Genomic DNA, 12307 nt, shown 5'->3' with positions numbered 1-12307 from the left:
AACTGATTGATCGATTGATTGATCCCTTGGCAGTCCCAAGGTTGCACATTTACAAGTGGTCCAACTACGGTGGCATCATTTGGGCCACGAAGTGCCCGCCACTGAACGTGGGACCATTCATGATTTCAGGTTCATGAGAGAAAGAAAGAAAGAAAGAAAGAAAGAAAGAAAGAAAGAAAAGATATATTAACGTCTACGGAAAGCTAGATTGGCCTATGAGACAAATCTGTATACAACAAGTCCATGTCCTGAGTATCATGGAAAGAAAAACTGAAATGAAAAGCTAATCCCAGTCATACACAGCTCACTATGCAGTTAATGTCTAGCATGCTATAGATGTGCAATCATATACTACTAATTCCAGCCATTGGAGAGAAAGAAAGAAAGAAAGTTATATTAACGTCTACAGAAGACCCCAAGGGCCTATGAGACCAAAGGTAATACAATGGTACCATGGATATATTAAGCCATGGAAAACTGAAAATGAAAACATCTGATAGTACATGTGATCAAAAAGTGATCTTGTGTAGAGTGAGATATGTTGTGATCAGCTAATGACGATACCCGCCTCCGCTAGAACCGATCTGATGGTTGAGTGAATGTCAGGCCTCTATGATGGGAGCATGCCATGTCGGTGGTGAACCTCACGAATCTGTCTCTGTGGTGGAGGGACCTGATGCTCTAGGCCGGGGACATCTGGCTCGCAGAATGGATCGAGCTCTCTCGCTAAGAACTCCTCTGGGGCGTGGAGTTGGAGCATGGGTACGGGTGGTGGGCTCTGCTGTCGTAGTAGAGGAACTATTGTGGGCAGTGGGAGAGAGAGAGAAAGATATATTAAGCATCTACTTAAGACCCAATAGGCCTATGAGACCAAAGCGATACAATAATGTCCATGGCATATCTCGTCAGAATGGAAAATAAAACAAAAACAAAACATAAACATATCTATCTCACTGGGGTGATACAAAACTGTCCATGGAAACTCATCATGGAAAATAGGAACATAGAAACATGAGAGTAGCATCAGCCCCCAATAGATGGCACGCTGGAGTGCGGAGGCCAAAGTAACTCCTCTTAGGCGAGGTGTGAGAGAAAGAAAGATATATTAACGTTTGCGAAAGGCCAAGGTGGCCTATGAGACCAAAACATAGTACACAGCTGATGGTGTCTCATCATGAGAGAGAGAGAGAGAGAGAGAGAGAGAGAGAGAGAGAGAGAGAGGTTTGCAACATGAAGCACCAAAGTGAAACAATGCCTGCTGGAAATGGGTTGTGTCCTAAAATGGCGCTGTAAAGTTGAAGTATGAGGGATTTCTTTAACAAGTTAAGAACCGTTGATCACAATATAGTGGACCTTCGAATTTCCCAACACTTATAGAAAGGATTTAATTATTAGTCGAAAAGTTTTGATGTAGGGGTTAACTCCACATTTTCTATGGTGAATAAGAGTTGGAGTAGTTAGCCCCTCAGTTAAACTGGTGCATGGAGCCCAAGATTAGTTGTGCATTATTTGATGGAGAGAAATCAAATTCATAGGGGCTGGTTGGCTCATCATTTGGAGTAGTTAAGGGAGCGTTTTTTCGTGACGTTCTCCTACAACAACAGCAACTGGACCGAGAGCCAAGGGAGCTAAGGATCCCAACCAAGGCTCCCAACATGGAGTAAGGGAACCACACATAGCCCACAAGGAGCCCATAAAACGAGGAGGCATCAGCACACTCCCAAGCGCAGCCCATGAGGCAGCGCACACAGCCCGAGGCCACCAACGCTTGGCATGGAGGGGAGGAGAGCTTCTTTTTCTCTCTCTCACACTTGTTAAGGTAGGCTATGTGGCTTTTTGCTATATATAGGGCTTTTGGAATTCCTAGAGAAAATATGTGGTATAAAAGCCTTTAGGGTTACCCTAAGCCGTTGCATGTAGTGGTGTAGCAAGCTCATGGCGCATCCCTCATGGTCAAAGAGTCGCAAGATGAAATAAACTCCATGGACACTTGTCAACCTGTGAGACAATTGAAAGTTGCAAGATAAGCATAACTTAATCTCTATAGTTCCAAATTAAGTTTACTTTTTTTGGGATTGAATAAGGGGATGGAGGAGAAGATTTGAGGGTCTTGTATCTCAGAAAAATTGCAGGAAACCCCTAAAAGATATCAGCAAATTGGAAGGGAAAATAAGATTTTTACATTCAAACTAACAGAAATTGGGGGGGTAATTTTCTTATAGTAATATCTTATACATTATGAAACTTCTTTTTGGAGGTTGAAGAACATATTAATTAGGCACTTATGGAATATTAATGAGCTCAAAAAAGTGCAGGAAGTGTTTAAAATCAGAGAATATAAGTGAAGTTCTTGACAAGGTTTCAGTTTTAGTATGTGATTTGGTATTTTGTAAATACCTCGAGATGGATATTGGAACACTGTCTTTGGGGGTTTGTCAAAGGGGTTGAAGGGCTGATTTTGCAGGTTTTATATCATCAAAAATTATAGCAAAGAGGCCAATGAAGTGATAGCTCAAGTGGTGAAGGTGTTTGCCTAGGACTACGAGGTCTTGGTTTCAAAACCCCACAAGGTGCTTCCTTGGCAGCATCACCTACAGGCGGATAAAAAAGTGCCTACGGGCGCGCTTACGAGTAGTGAAAAACGGTAACTACGGGAGGATCTTGGGCCCAAGGCCAGTCAAAAAAAAAAAAAAAACAGCAAAGAGACCCTTAAAAATCAGAGATTTGTAAGTGGGAAAAAGGGGTCAAGGTAGACCTAGATAAAACCTATAATACGAAACTAGTTTGGATTAATCTTCCCACATTTGAAAGGACTTTCGGGGCTAATTAGAAGGATTCAAGGGATCGATTAGGTCTACAAATTATAAGTATGACCAACTTAGAAGGATGAATGCATGTTTCACAATTGCATAAGGATTGAGATCCTATGGGTTAAATACACGGTTATAGAACCCCAAGACTAAGTGGGCCCTCCCCTTATTTTGTCTCATGGGCCTTGAGTTGCAAGAGAGAGCAGAGAAGATAGCTTACCCAGTGTCCAGCTAGCTTCCAGAGGTTTGGTTAGTGCTGCAGTCTAGCAAGTCTGTATCCAGCTCGTGCTATCGTGCATATTCCTATTGCATATTGCTGTAGAACTGTACAAGATCATCTTACATCAGCTGTGTTTTTGTTTAGTGTTGAAATGCTTGAAGGGAGGAGTGTGGATATTGTTTTTTTTTTTTTTTAAGAAAGAGACTTCTATTAAGTATGAAAAAAACATACAACAATCACAGCTATAAGCCGGAAGAGAATAGAATCACCCCAATATGTAAGGTGATTTCAACCACTGAGGAGCATCATGATGCCGTGTAAGATATGTGGTACTAGAGGAAAAGAAGATGCCATGGTCCCATTCCCGCATAAATATCACACGCTTCGCCTGCGCAGAATGAGAGGGCCCCTGAATGCGAGTCCAAGTAGCCATAAGAGTGTGGATGATATCACCCCATATAGTACTAATGCACTGAGACCCAAAAATCTGGACACCCTCAATAGCCTCCGTGCATCTAGCTCTCCAGATCTGCCATGCTGTAATAGTGGCAATAATCTCCCAACTGGTGTCAATCCTCTGTCTAGGGGGTGTATAATCAGAGTGAGGAACATCTTGCAATAAACCATGCAGGGCAATACCTCTACGAATGAAAAAAACAGAATCTGTACCACTGCCCTCATAAAAAAGTTGCGGACCGGACTGGGAGAGCCAAGCAACTGCCCCCCAAGTCACATGCATGGCTCGGTCACTCAATTTGCCCATACGTTGGGCTATAGGACCCCAAATCTGGTGTGCAATGCTGCACCCTCATAGACAATGTTGTACGGACTCAGAATCTGCCGCACATCTAGGACAGGAAGGTGCTACACCGAAAACTGATCTCCACTGATTGGTGGGGAGACCACCATGTAAGAATAACCAAAAGAAATGAGAAATTTGGCTCCTTCTGTATGAGTGCCAAAGTCTATGCGAATATCTACGCTACATCACTGGAGAAATATCATAGCTCTCCCATTGAGGCCTGAGAGTAGGGATCCTATCCATCTGTCGAGTGAGGAGAAGCCTGGCATTCCGAACAGTGAAACTGAAAAAAGGAAGGCTTTTCAAAGGATCGAAGGCATCAATCCACTCCTACTCTCCTGGATCCCACTGAAGATATCTGATAGGACTGCCACCATATAGCCACAAACACCAAGAGCCATGAGTCACTATCTAAGGAGAAGGGTCAATGAACTAGTGCTTCCCCGAGCGACCAACAATCCTCACTGGACTAAGCCTAGTGTTTGGTATGATCTCCTCCATACTACATCTCCTCAATCTCCCACCAGGCATGATAGAATACATGAGGAAATCTGTATCCTCCTGGCCTGGCAGAGCAATGACCTGCAAAGGTATGCCTATCCTCGAAAAAACTCCTAGCCAACTCGGATGATAGTCTCTGTGAAAGGTCCCAGAAAGCCACTCATGCGGAATAGCTGTAGCAATCTGATCAATATGAATGCGAGAGCCCCTAAGATGCTGAGTGGATGTAGCTCTCGGATCCTCTGGAAGACTCTTAAAGGTCTTCCAAGCAAGAACTATGTATGCGCATCTCTCCCATCGTGACCATTGCATATAACGAGATGCACCAAGTGGCCAACCAGCCTCATCCCTAATGAACTCGTTCCACATAATAGGTTGTCGGTCAGCCTCGTCCAAAGACCTAGGATGCCTTTGTCGCAAAAAATATCTCATGCTTCTCCATGCTCTGACAATGGCTGCAATAAGAGGGAAAGATGGTGCCCTAATATCAGCCTCTGTGAACAAAAAACGTGGGTTGGGCATCCAGTCTCTCCCGACCCTGGGTGTACATTTGGAAATCTGAGACAAGAAAAAATCCTTCCAAGGCTCAGTGCCTGGTAGGAAACCTCTGACCACAAGTTTGCAAAGCAACGCCCTGCATTGAACATCCGGATCGATAATATTCAAGCCCCCCTCTCTTTTGGGCTGAATAACTGTGAGCCAAGCTACCCTGGCACGAGTGTCTGAGGTGCCATCCAAGCCTGACCAGAGAAAATCTCGGATCAATCTCCGCAATTGGCCAATGCAGGCACGAGAGAAGCACCAACAAGAGGCAATAAACCAAGCTGAGGCAAGCAAAACCTGATTAGCCACCAAAGCTCTGGAGGCTAAATCTAATCTCCTGGAGCTCCAATGGAGGAGCTTCTTCCGGATACTCATAAGTACCGGAGCAAACTGTTGTGCAGGAGAAATATCAATCTCAACTTGGCATCCCAAATATCTAGCAGTACATCCTCTGCTGATCCAAGTAAAACCAAGCTCTGCACCCCAATCAACTCTCGGTGAATCACTAACCCAAAAACCAACAGATTTGTGCCAATTAATGAGTGCCCCTGCTGCCAAACAGAACTCCTCTAGTGCTACCCGGAAGGAACATAAGCATATATGTGAAGCCTCCAAAAACAGGGCTGTGTCATCAGCTAACTCAGAGTCAACCAACTCCTCATGACTACGAAGAGACAACCTCAATCCTGAAATACCAGCAGTGGAGCGGAGAAAGATGCTCATGGCCTTTGCAACTATGATATATAATAAAGGGGCTAATGGGCAGCCCTGTCGTACTGAGCGAGAAATCTGAAACGGCTCTCCTCTATCACCGCAAGCAAGAACTCTACTGTGGGCATCACGATACATGCATGAAACTCCCTTGATCCATCTCTGAGAGAAGCCCATATGACTAAGAGTACCCTCAAGAAAGTCCCGATCCACTCTATCATAGGCCTTCTCAAAATCCAAGAGCAGAATGGCTAAGGGCTGATTGCTCGCTTTAGCCCATTCGACGGCCTCCCAAATTGAGAAAATGTTATCAAAGATGCTCCTGCCGTGTAAGAATCCATTCTGGGTATCATGAATAACATCATGCAAAATTGGCTACAAATCTGATGCTCACTGCCTTAGCAAGAATCTTATAGGTAGTCCCAAGTAAGGTGATAGGTCTCCACTGGCCAATCAATGTCTTATCCCCGCTCTTAGGAATAAGATAAATAAGCCCCTCAGTGAGAGAAGAAGGCATAGAACCTGTGTCCCACATCTCCTGCAAAGCCGATGTTATCTCAGCCCCAATCTCATCCCAAAAAGTAGTGAAAAAAACAGGGGAGAGGCCATCCTCCCCTGGACACTTACCATGAGGTAAGGCATGAAGAGCATGACTGAACTCCTGCATAGAAAAAGGGGCATCCAAAGCGGCACACATCTCCTCGGTGATCAAATGTGGCAATGCATTCCAAACCTTCCTCTGTGCCCTGTGTCTTAGATCAGAATGCGGCTCAGTACTAAGAAGCTGGCAATAGAAATCAGTGGCAATCTGTCTAACCATGAGAGGATCTGAGTGAAGAGTGCCATGTGAATCCTGCAACTTCCTGACACTATCTCTGGCATGAGATGGGCTGTGAGAAGCAAAGAAATGTTTGTTACATCTGCCACCCATCTGTGTCCAAAAGGATTCCTGGGCATGGAAACGATACTCCACGCGCTGCTCAAGAGAGTGACGAAGTTCTGCTCTAATAGTACATAAAGAATCTGCAACCCATTGAGCATGAGGATGTTTCTCGTGCTCTTTCTGCAAGGCAGCCAATCTACGTCTAATAGCCCTTTCTAAGTCCAAGGCCTCTTGCCTCTTAGATAGGGCACATGTCACTAATATCACAGAGAGCAGAGGCCAGGCTTTGAGATGCCTGTAATAATAAGAAGTCATGAGATCTCCAAATATCAAGCATACGACGCGATAGTTCTGCATCTGAAAACAAATGATCACGGATGCGTGCATGGGGTGCTGATCCATGGCAATTTGGATCTCTAATACATAAAACCACTAGGCAATGATCGATTTGGAGGTGCTTGTAGCAATCAAAGTATGTCCACCTCTGTCAAGCACCCAATCATCCACGTAAAATCTGTCTAACCGTGCATAGATACATCCTACATCTCTTCTCCTGCTAGACCATGAATAAAGAAGAGTGGATGGAATCCTCAAAATGTCATCCTCATGCCAACAATCGCTACCATGAATGAGAGTATAAACCTCTCCCAAGACGCTCTTTCAAGAGGATGCACCAAGCCCTCATGTCCACCTCTTTTATCCGTTGGCATCTCAACCATGTTAAAATCCCCACCAATAATCCAATGGTCGGCAAGAGGCATCAATGTAGTGAGAGATTTCCAAAATGCAATCCTCTCACCTCTATGGTTAGGAGTATAGAGGTTGAGAATACGAATGCGTGTAGTACCCTGCATAAGAAGGATCCACTGCGCTCTCGCAGGCAAAATGACACCATGTCCAATGATGCAAGGCAAGATCAAAGCTGAAACAGAGATACAAACACCACCCTTGGTACCAGCAGCCGGTGACCAAAAGGTGTGTCCCGAGAGAAGCTTGCCTGATCTCCCACACTGAGACTAGCATCCAGTTTATGCTCTTGCAAGAGCAATATATCCATAGGTCCACCTGTGACTGCACAATGAAGTTGGGTTTTTACAATTTGTTTCGATCGACGCGGAAAAGAACCCCCAAGACCCTGAATGTTCCAAGAGACAATCCTCATAAAGTCTCAGAGTAGGAACGACCAGATCTTGTGGTCGACGAAGGACCCCCTTTAGAGGCGGAAGTACATCTCGCATAGGTAAGGGAGGGAAAATCTGACGATGTAAACCTTACCTCTCTCTCCCACTCCGGGGAAAAGCCAGGGCCAGTCCTTAGAACTGGAGAGGTACCATGACAATGCGAATGTGCAACATCATCCTCAAGGGTGCAATCATCCTGTAATGCAGCATCCTCCTGTGAGGGATTCAGATCATGTGCCTGCAAGTCCTCATCCTCCAAAAAAGGATCAACATCCTGTGAGGCAAGAGCTGCATAGGGGTTAGGGTGCTCCACAGGGAGTGTGGGTGAAGGGGCAGGTACGGGGGTCCGAGGGTGCCTGCCATCCCTAACCACAACCCAACGCTGTGTGGTCTGCTGTGGCCAAGGAGCAGCTGGAGTCTCGGCATCTGCAGAAGGCCTGTGATGGGCAGGACCACGCCGCCTCCTAGCATGGCCCCTCGATCTGGGACAATCTCTAGCAATGTGACCCTGTCGAGCGACGACAAATCCGACACTGGTCAGGTCTGCCTGCAATCTCCATCCTCTGGCGGAAATGAGATCCGTCAAGTCTCTAAAGCATAACATGATCATCAGTAATCGATGGATCAGGAACAAGCACAAGGAGGTACACCATCAAGAGTGGCGGTAACGGCCGCGGAAGCTGAGGCGGGAGAGCTCGGGAGGATTGGTACCTCTAGAACCTGGCCAAAGGATGCCCCTATGGAAGCTAAAAGCTTCCAATAGGACTGAGGAAGAGCAGGGAACCGTAGTGAGACCGGGGTAAGGCGCTGATCCTCCACCACTGGATCAAAGCCCACGTGGTACTGAAAGAAGAAAATCTTTCTAGGTCCAAGAGGAAAGGGGCTGCTAGACAAAGCTTGAGAAGTAGCTTCTTAAGAATGAAAGTCCACCTAGAAGAAGCCTCGACCAAGTAAACGAGTATCCTGAAAGTGCACAAGCAGCTGCGAAGGGAGAGCTGCTAGAAGCCATTCACGGGCCTGTGAACGAGAAGGGTGGGAACCATAAACTCTCGCAACAAGGGTAGTCTGGACCTCAAGGTCAATGTCGTGCTGAAGAAAGGTGAGCTCGTCTTGTGAAAAATTGAAGATTCTCCTGGCCAGTGGGGGTGATGAGAGATTGGCTGCGGCAGAAAAAGCCATAAGACCAATCAAGAAAAGTGGGCGGCCGACTTGAATCCAGATAAAATAGCTGCTGGGAAAACGGGAGCAGAGGAAGGGGGGCAAAGGCGGGGAGCAGCTGGGGAAGCAAGGGAAAAGGGGCAGGCGGGGGCAGCAGAGGGGCAGGCGGGGACAGAATAAGGCAGGGGGTGGGCAGCAAAGGGGGAGGCGGGGCAGCAAAAGGGGGCAGGCGGGGGGCAGCAGAGGGGCTGATGGGGGCAGACGGGGGCAGCTAAAGGGCAGGCGGGGCAGCAAAAGGGGGGCTGGCGGGGGCAGCAAAAGGGGCAGGCGAAGGCAGGCGGTGGATTGAAAGGCTAGCGAAGGGCAGAAGTTAGGCAGGCGACGGGGGGTGCGAAGGCAGCAGAAGGGCAGGCGAAGGCAGCAGAGGCAGGCGGGAGCAGCAAAGAAACAGGCGGAGGCAACAGAGGGCAGGTGGGGGCAGCAGCACAGGTTCACATCACTTCAGCACGTCGTCACTTCAGCATCGATCTGGTGCAATTTAGGTCCTAAGAATCGGATATTGTTTTTTTCTATGCTGGGTCATTGTGATAAAAGATTCCCACTAGCTTCTCCTTGCTTCTGTTATTCAATAAAATGTAAAGCAATGTATGTGAGAGCTAGAGTTCTTCAAAGATGTTTTCAGCCTGATGAGTTTGCCATGTTTCATGTGTTTTGCAGCAAATTAAAAGGAAAGAAGATTCCATCATACAGCTGGGACTACAGGTGGATGGATTATCCGGGAGTTGGAAAGGACATCAAGCATCCTTACGACCAGTCACTTATGACCTACAAAGGGCATCGTGTTTTGCGTACACTCATTCGATGCTACTTTTCCCCGATCTTCACGTACGTTCATGCATCTCTACCCTCATCATTGTACTAAGCATTCTGCTGGGTTATGCCACTATTTGCACTGTTTTAGCTTTGCTCAGCTTACCTGTCCAAACTTGGATGTGAATCTAGCAATCTCTTATTTCCCTTCCCTTTTGCTGCCTTTTTGGAATTGAGTGAATGCTCTGCTTTTTCTTGTTTTCTTAAAAACTTTCCTACTGGTTTTTGACACTTTACCTCTATGAGAATCACTTGTCCTGCCTCACTTTAGCATTTGACCCTACACTGCCCATATCCACACTTAATCACTGGAAGGCATATGACCACAAAGTGAAGAACAAATTGAGCACCATCCATTTACACTGGTACTCCCTCTACTAGGCCTAGGGGAGTGACCTCACTTTGGTCGGCCATCCGTACACAGAAGTTGGCAGGTTGAGCGTGCAACTTAGGCATCAAGTTGACTCCAAACCCGTTGTCTATGGTTGCACTAGAAAGTGACGTGCCATTGATATGGACTGTCAGCAGGTGGGGGCTCCGGTAGTCGGTGAGAGTTGCAGTGAATGTGCCTATCCCCATGAAGGTCGCAGCGTCACATGCCCCCAGTCACACACCAATAAGAGGAGCCGGTGGACTCATTGAGTGAGGAGTGTTGCAAGTTGTTGGCAGACCTCGGTGCTCCACTGAAGTAGATCATGAAGGGGCACATCCGGCAGCCTCGAAGAAGGGAGTGAATTTAGGGTGTTGATGGCCTTGGGATAGGTGACAGTGCTGATGGTGAGTCGGGATGTATAGCAGTCTCCTATGGTGTAGTCAGAAGATCCTTGTATGCTTGTAGGAATGCATGGTCCACAATATTGCGGGAAGGAGGAGATGCATCTGCAGACTTTTCTTCAGTCATCAGTGGAAGTTGCTTCTAGAACCTTCTTTTTGGCATGGGTGATCTCTGTGTAGGTGGGGGGTCAATCACCGACGGTGATTGACCCCCCACCCACTCCAATCACCGACGGTGATTGGAGTGGGTGGTGAGGGCGAGACTCCTAAGGAAGCATGGGAAGCGATTGGGACTGATGTGCTAACAAGGGGTGTGCTCCTTCTCCCACTGAGGCAAGGTGTTCTGTTGAAAAAGTGAAGTCGGTGGATGGAGAAGCAGAGGTGCTAGGTCTTTTGTGTGGGTATAGTCATGTTTGGAGCCTGAGCAGTAGTGGCAAGGTGGTGATCCTGTAGGCAAGAGGCATTTACTTTGGTAGTGACCATACTCACCACATTTATAACAGAGGACTAGCCGTGTGCGGGGTGGAGGTGGACTAGGTGGGTTTCCATGAGGGTGGCAGCTGGAGGATTGGGGATGATAGGTGGAAGGCTTGATGGTGAGGGAGGGGCTTGTTAGGTGTAGGTGGGTGCCGGGATTGGCGGGTGGTACAAAGGTGGACTGTAAGGGCCTGCCAAGTGACTGGCACCTGTGGTGGTTGGTGGCAACGACTGTTATTGGTGTAACTGGCAGAACTTGAGCTATCACGCAGGCGGGTCATGTGCCATAGCACTAGTTGAGCTAAATATCTCAACACTCCACACACTGCACTCTACGTAAGCTCCTAAACCTATGAAGCTTCTCTATGCCCAATGCCTTCATGAAGATGTCAGTCACATGCACTTGGTGTGTCACTAGTGCATGTGACCAAAAAAGTGTACTCTTCTGGAATTACATTAGCCGATTGCTGTGCTTTGTCATCAGAAGAGTTTGCTACTACATTGCTTGCAACTTTTTTTCTCTTTTGCAATCCGCTTTCTACATTCATTGATGTAGTGGCTAGGCTTATGGCAATAGTGACATTTGCCCTTCTTTTTAGGCTTGTTTGCATCCCCTTTTGTCAGACTTTTCACCACCATAAGAGGGCTGTCTATGACCAGCCTTACTAGACTGTTGTCCCCCATGCTTAAAGCTCTTTGCTTTACCCTTATCCTTGGCTGTAAATGCCTTGTTTCCACCACGGTTGCTAGATAGGTTTGCTCTTGTTTGCTCTTCCTACAAGAGTAAACCCACCAGCTCTTCAAAAGTGACGAGATCACCATCTCCTCTCATAGAGAGTTTGAGAGTGGTGTGAAAGCCCAAGTAGGAAGGTGGTAAAGAATGAAGAGTGTTGGTGATCAGCTGTCTGTCTGGGATAACCTCATCAATGTTGAGCAATTGTTCCTGCAAATCTTTCACTTTGGTGAGATGATCTGACATGGAGTCACCCTCATCCATAGAAAGAAGATTCAATTGCCTCTTCAAGTAAGCAACTCTTGCCTTGTTGCGTACCTGATACATTGCTTCCAATGTGTCCCATGCAAGCTTCGATGTCTTGCAAGACCGAATGTGTGGAATAATAGATCTTTTCATTGAAAGGGCTATCAAGGACATGGCCTGTGTATCCCTAGGGTCCCATCTCTTCTGCTCTTGTGTGGGAGCAAGTTCTACCTCAGGAGCTCTTTGAGCACCTCCCCTTTGAGGCGTTGTTGGTTGTATGGTAAGTGGGCATGTGTCGTCACCACACACGATGCCCCAAAGCCCTTTGGCTACTAGCAAATTACGGATCATAAAACTCCAAAGGGAGTAGTTTGATCCATCCAACTTATCCTCCTGGG

At 46.8% G+C, this 12307-nt stretch overlaps 1 protein-coding gene across 2 annotated transcripts in view; it reads left to right on the top strand.

The window, feature by feature from the left end:
• LOC147605138 (LEC14B protein-like) overlaps window positions 1-12307 on the top strand; it is a 178967-nt gene that overhangs the window by 97122 nt on the left and 69538 nt on the right. For both annotated transcript variants that reach the window (XM_086794431.1, XM_086794432.1), the window contains exon 8: window positions 9527-9694. In XM_086794431.1, the coding sequence (XP_086650557.1) occupies window positions 9527-9694 (168 nt within the window). The remainder of the gene's footprint in view (window positions 1-9526; window positions 9695-12307) is intronic.

Source organism: Cibotium barometz, chromosome 60 (assembly GCF_041138505.1).
Source record: "Cibotium barometz isolate CiBa-2024 chromosome 60, ASM4113850v1, whole genome shotgun sequence".
NCBI lineage: Eukaryota > Viridiplantae > Streptophyta > Polypodiopsida > Cyatheales > Cibotiaceae > Cibotium > Cibotium barometz.
This window is presented reverse-complemented; position numbering and strand designations above follow the sequence as displayed.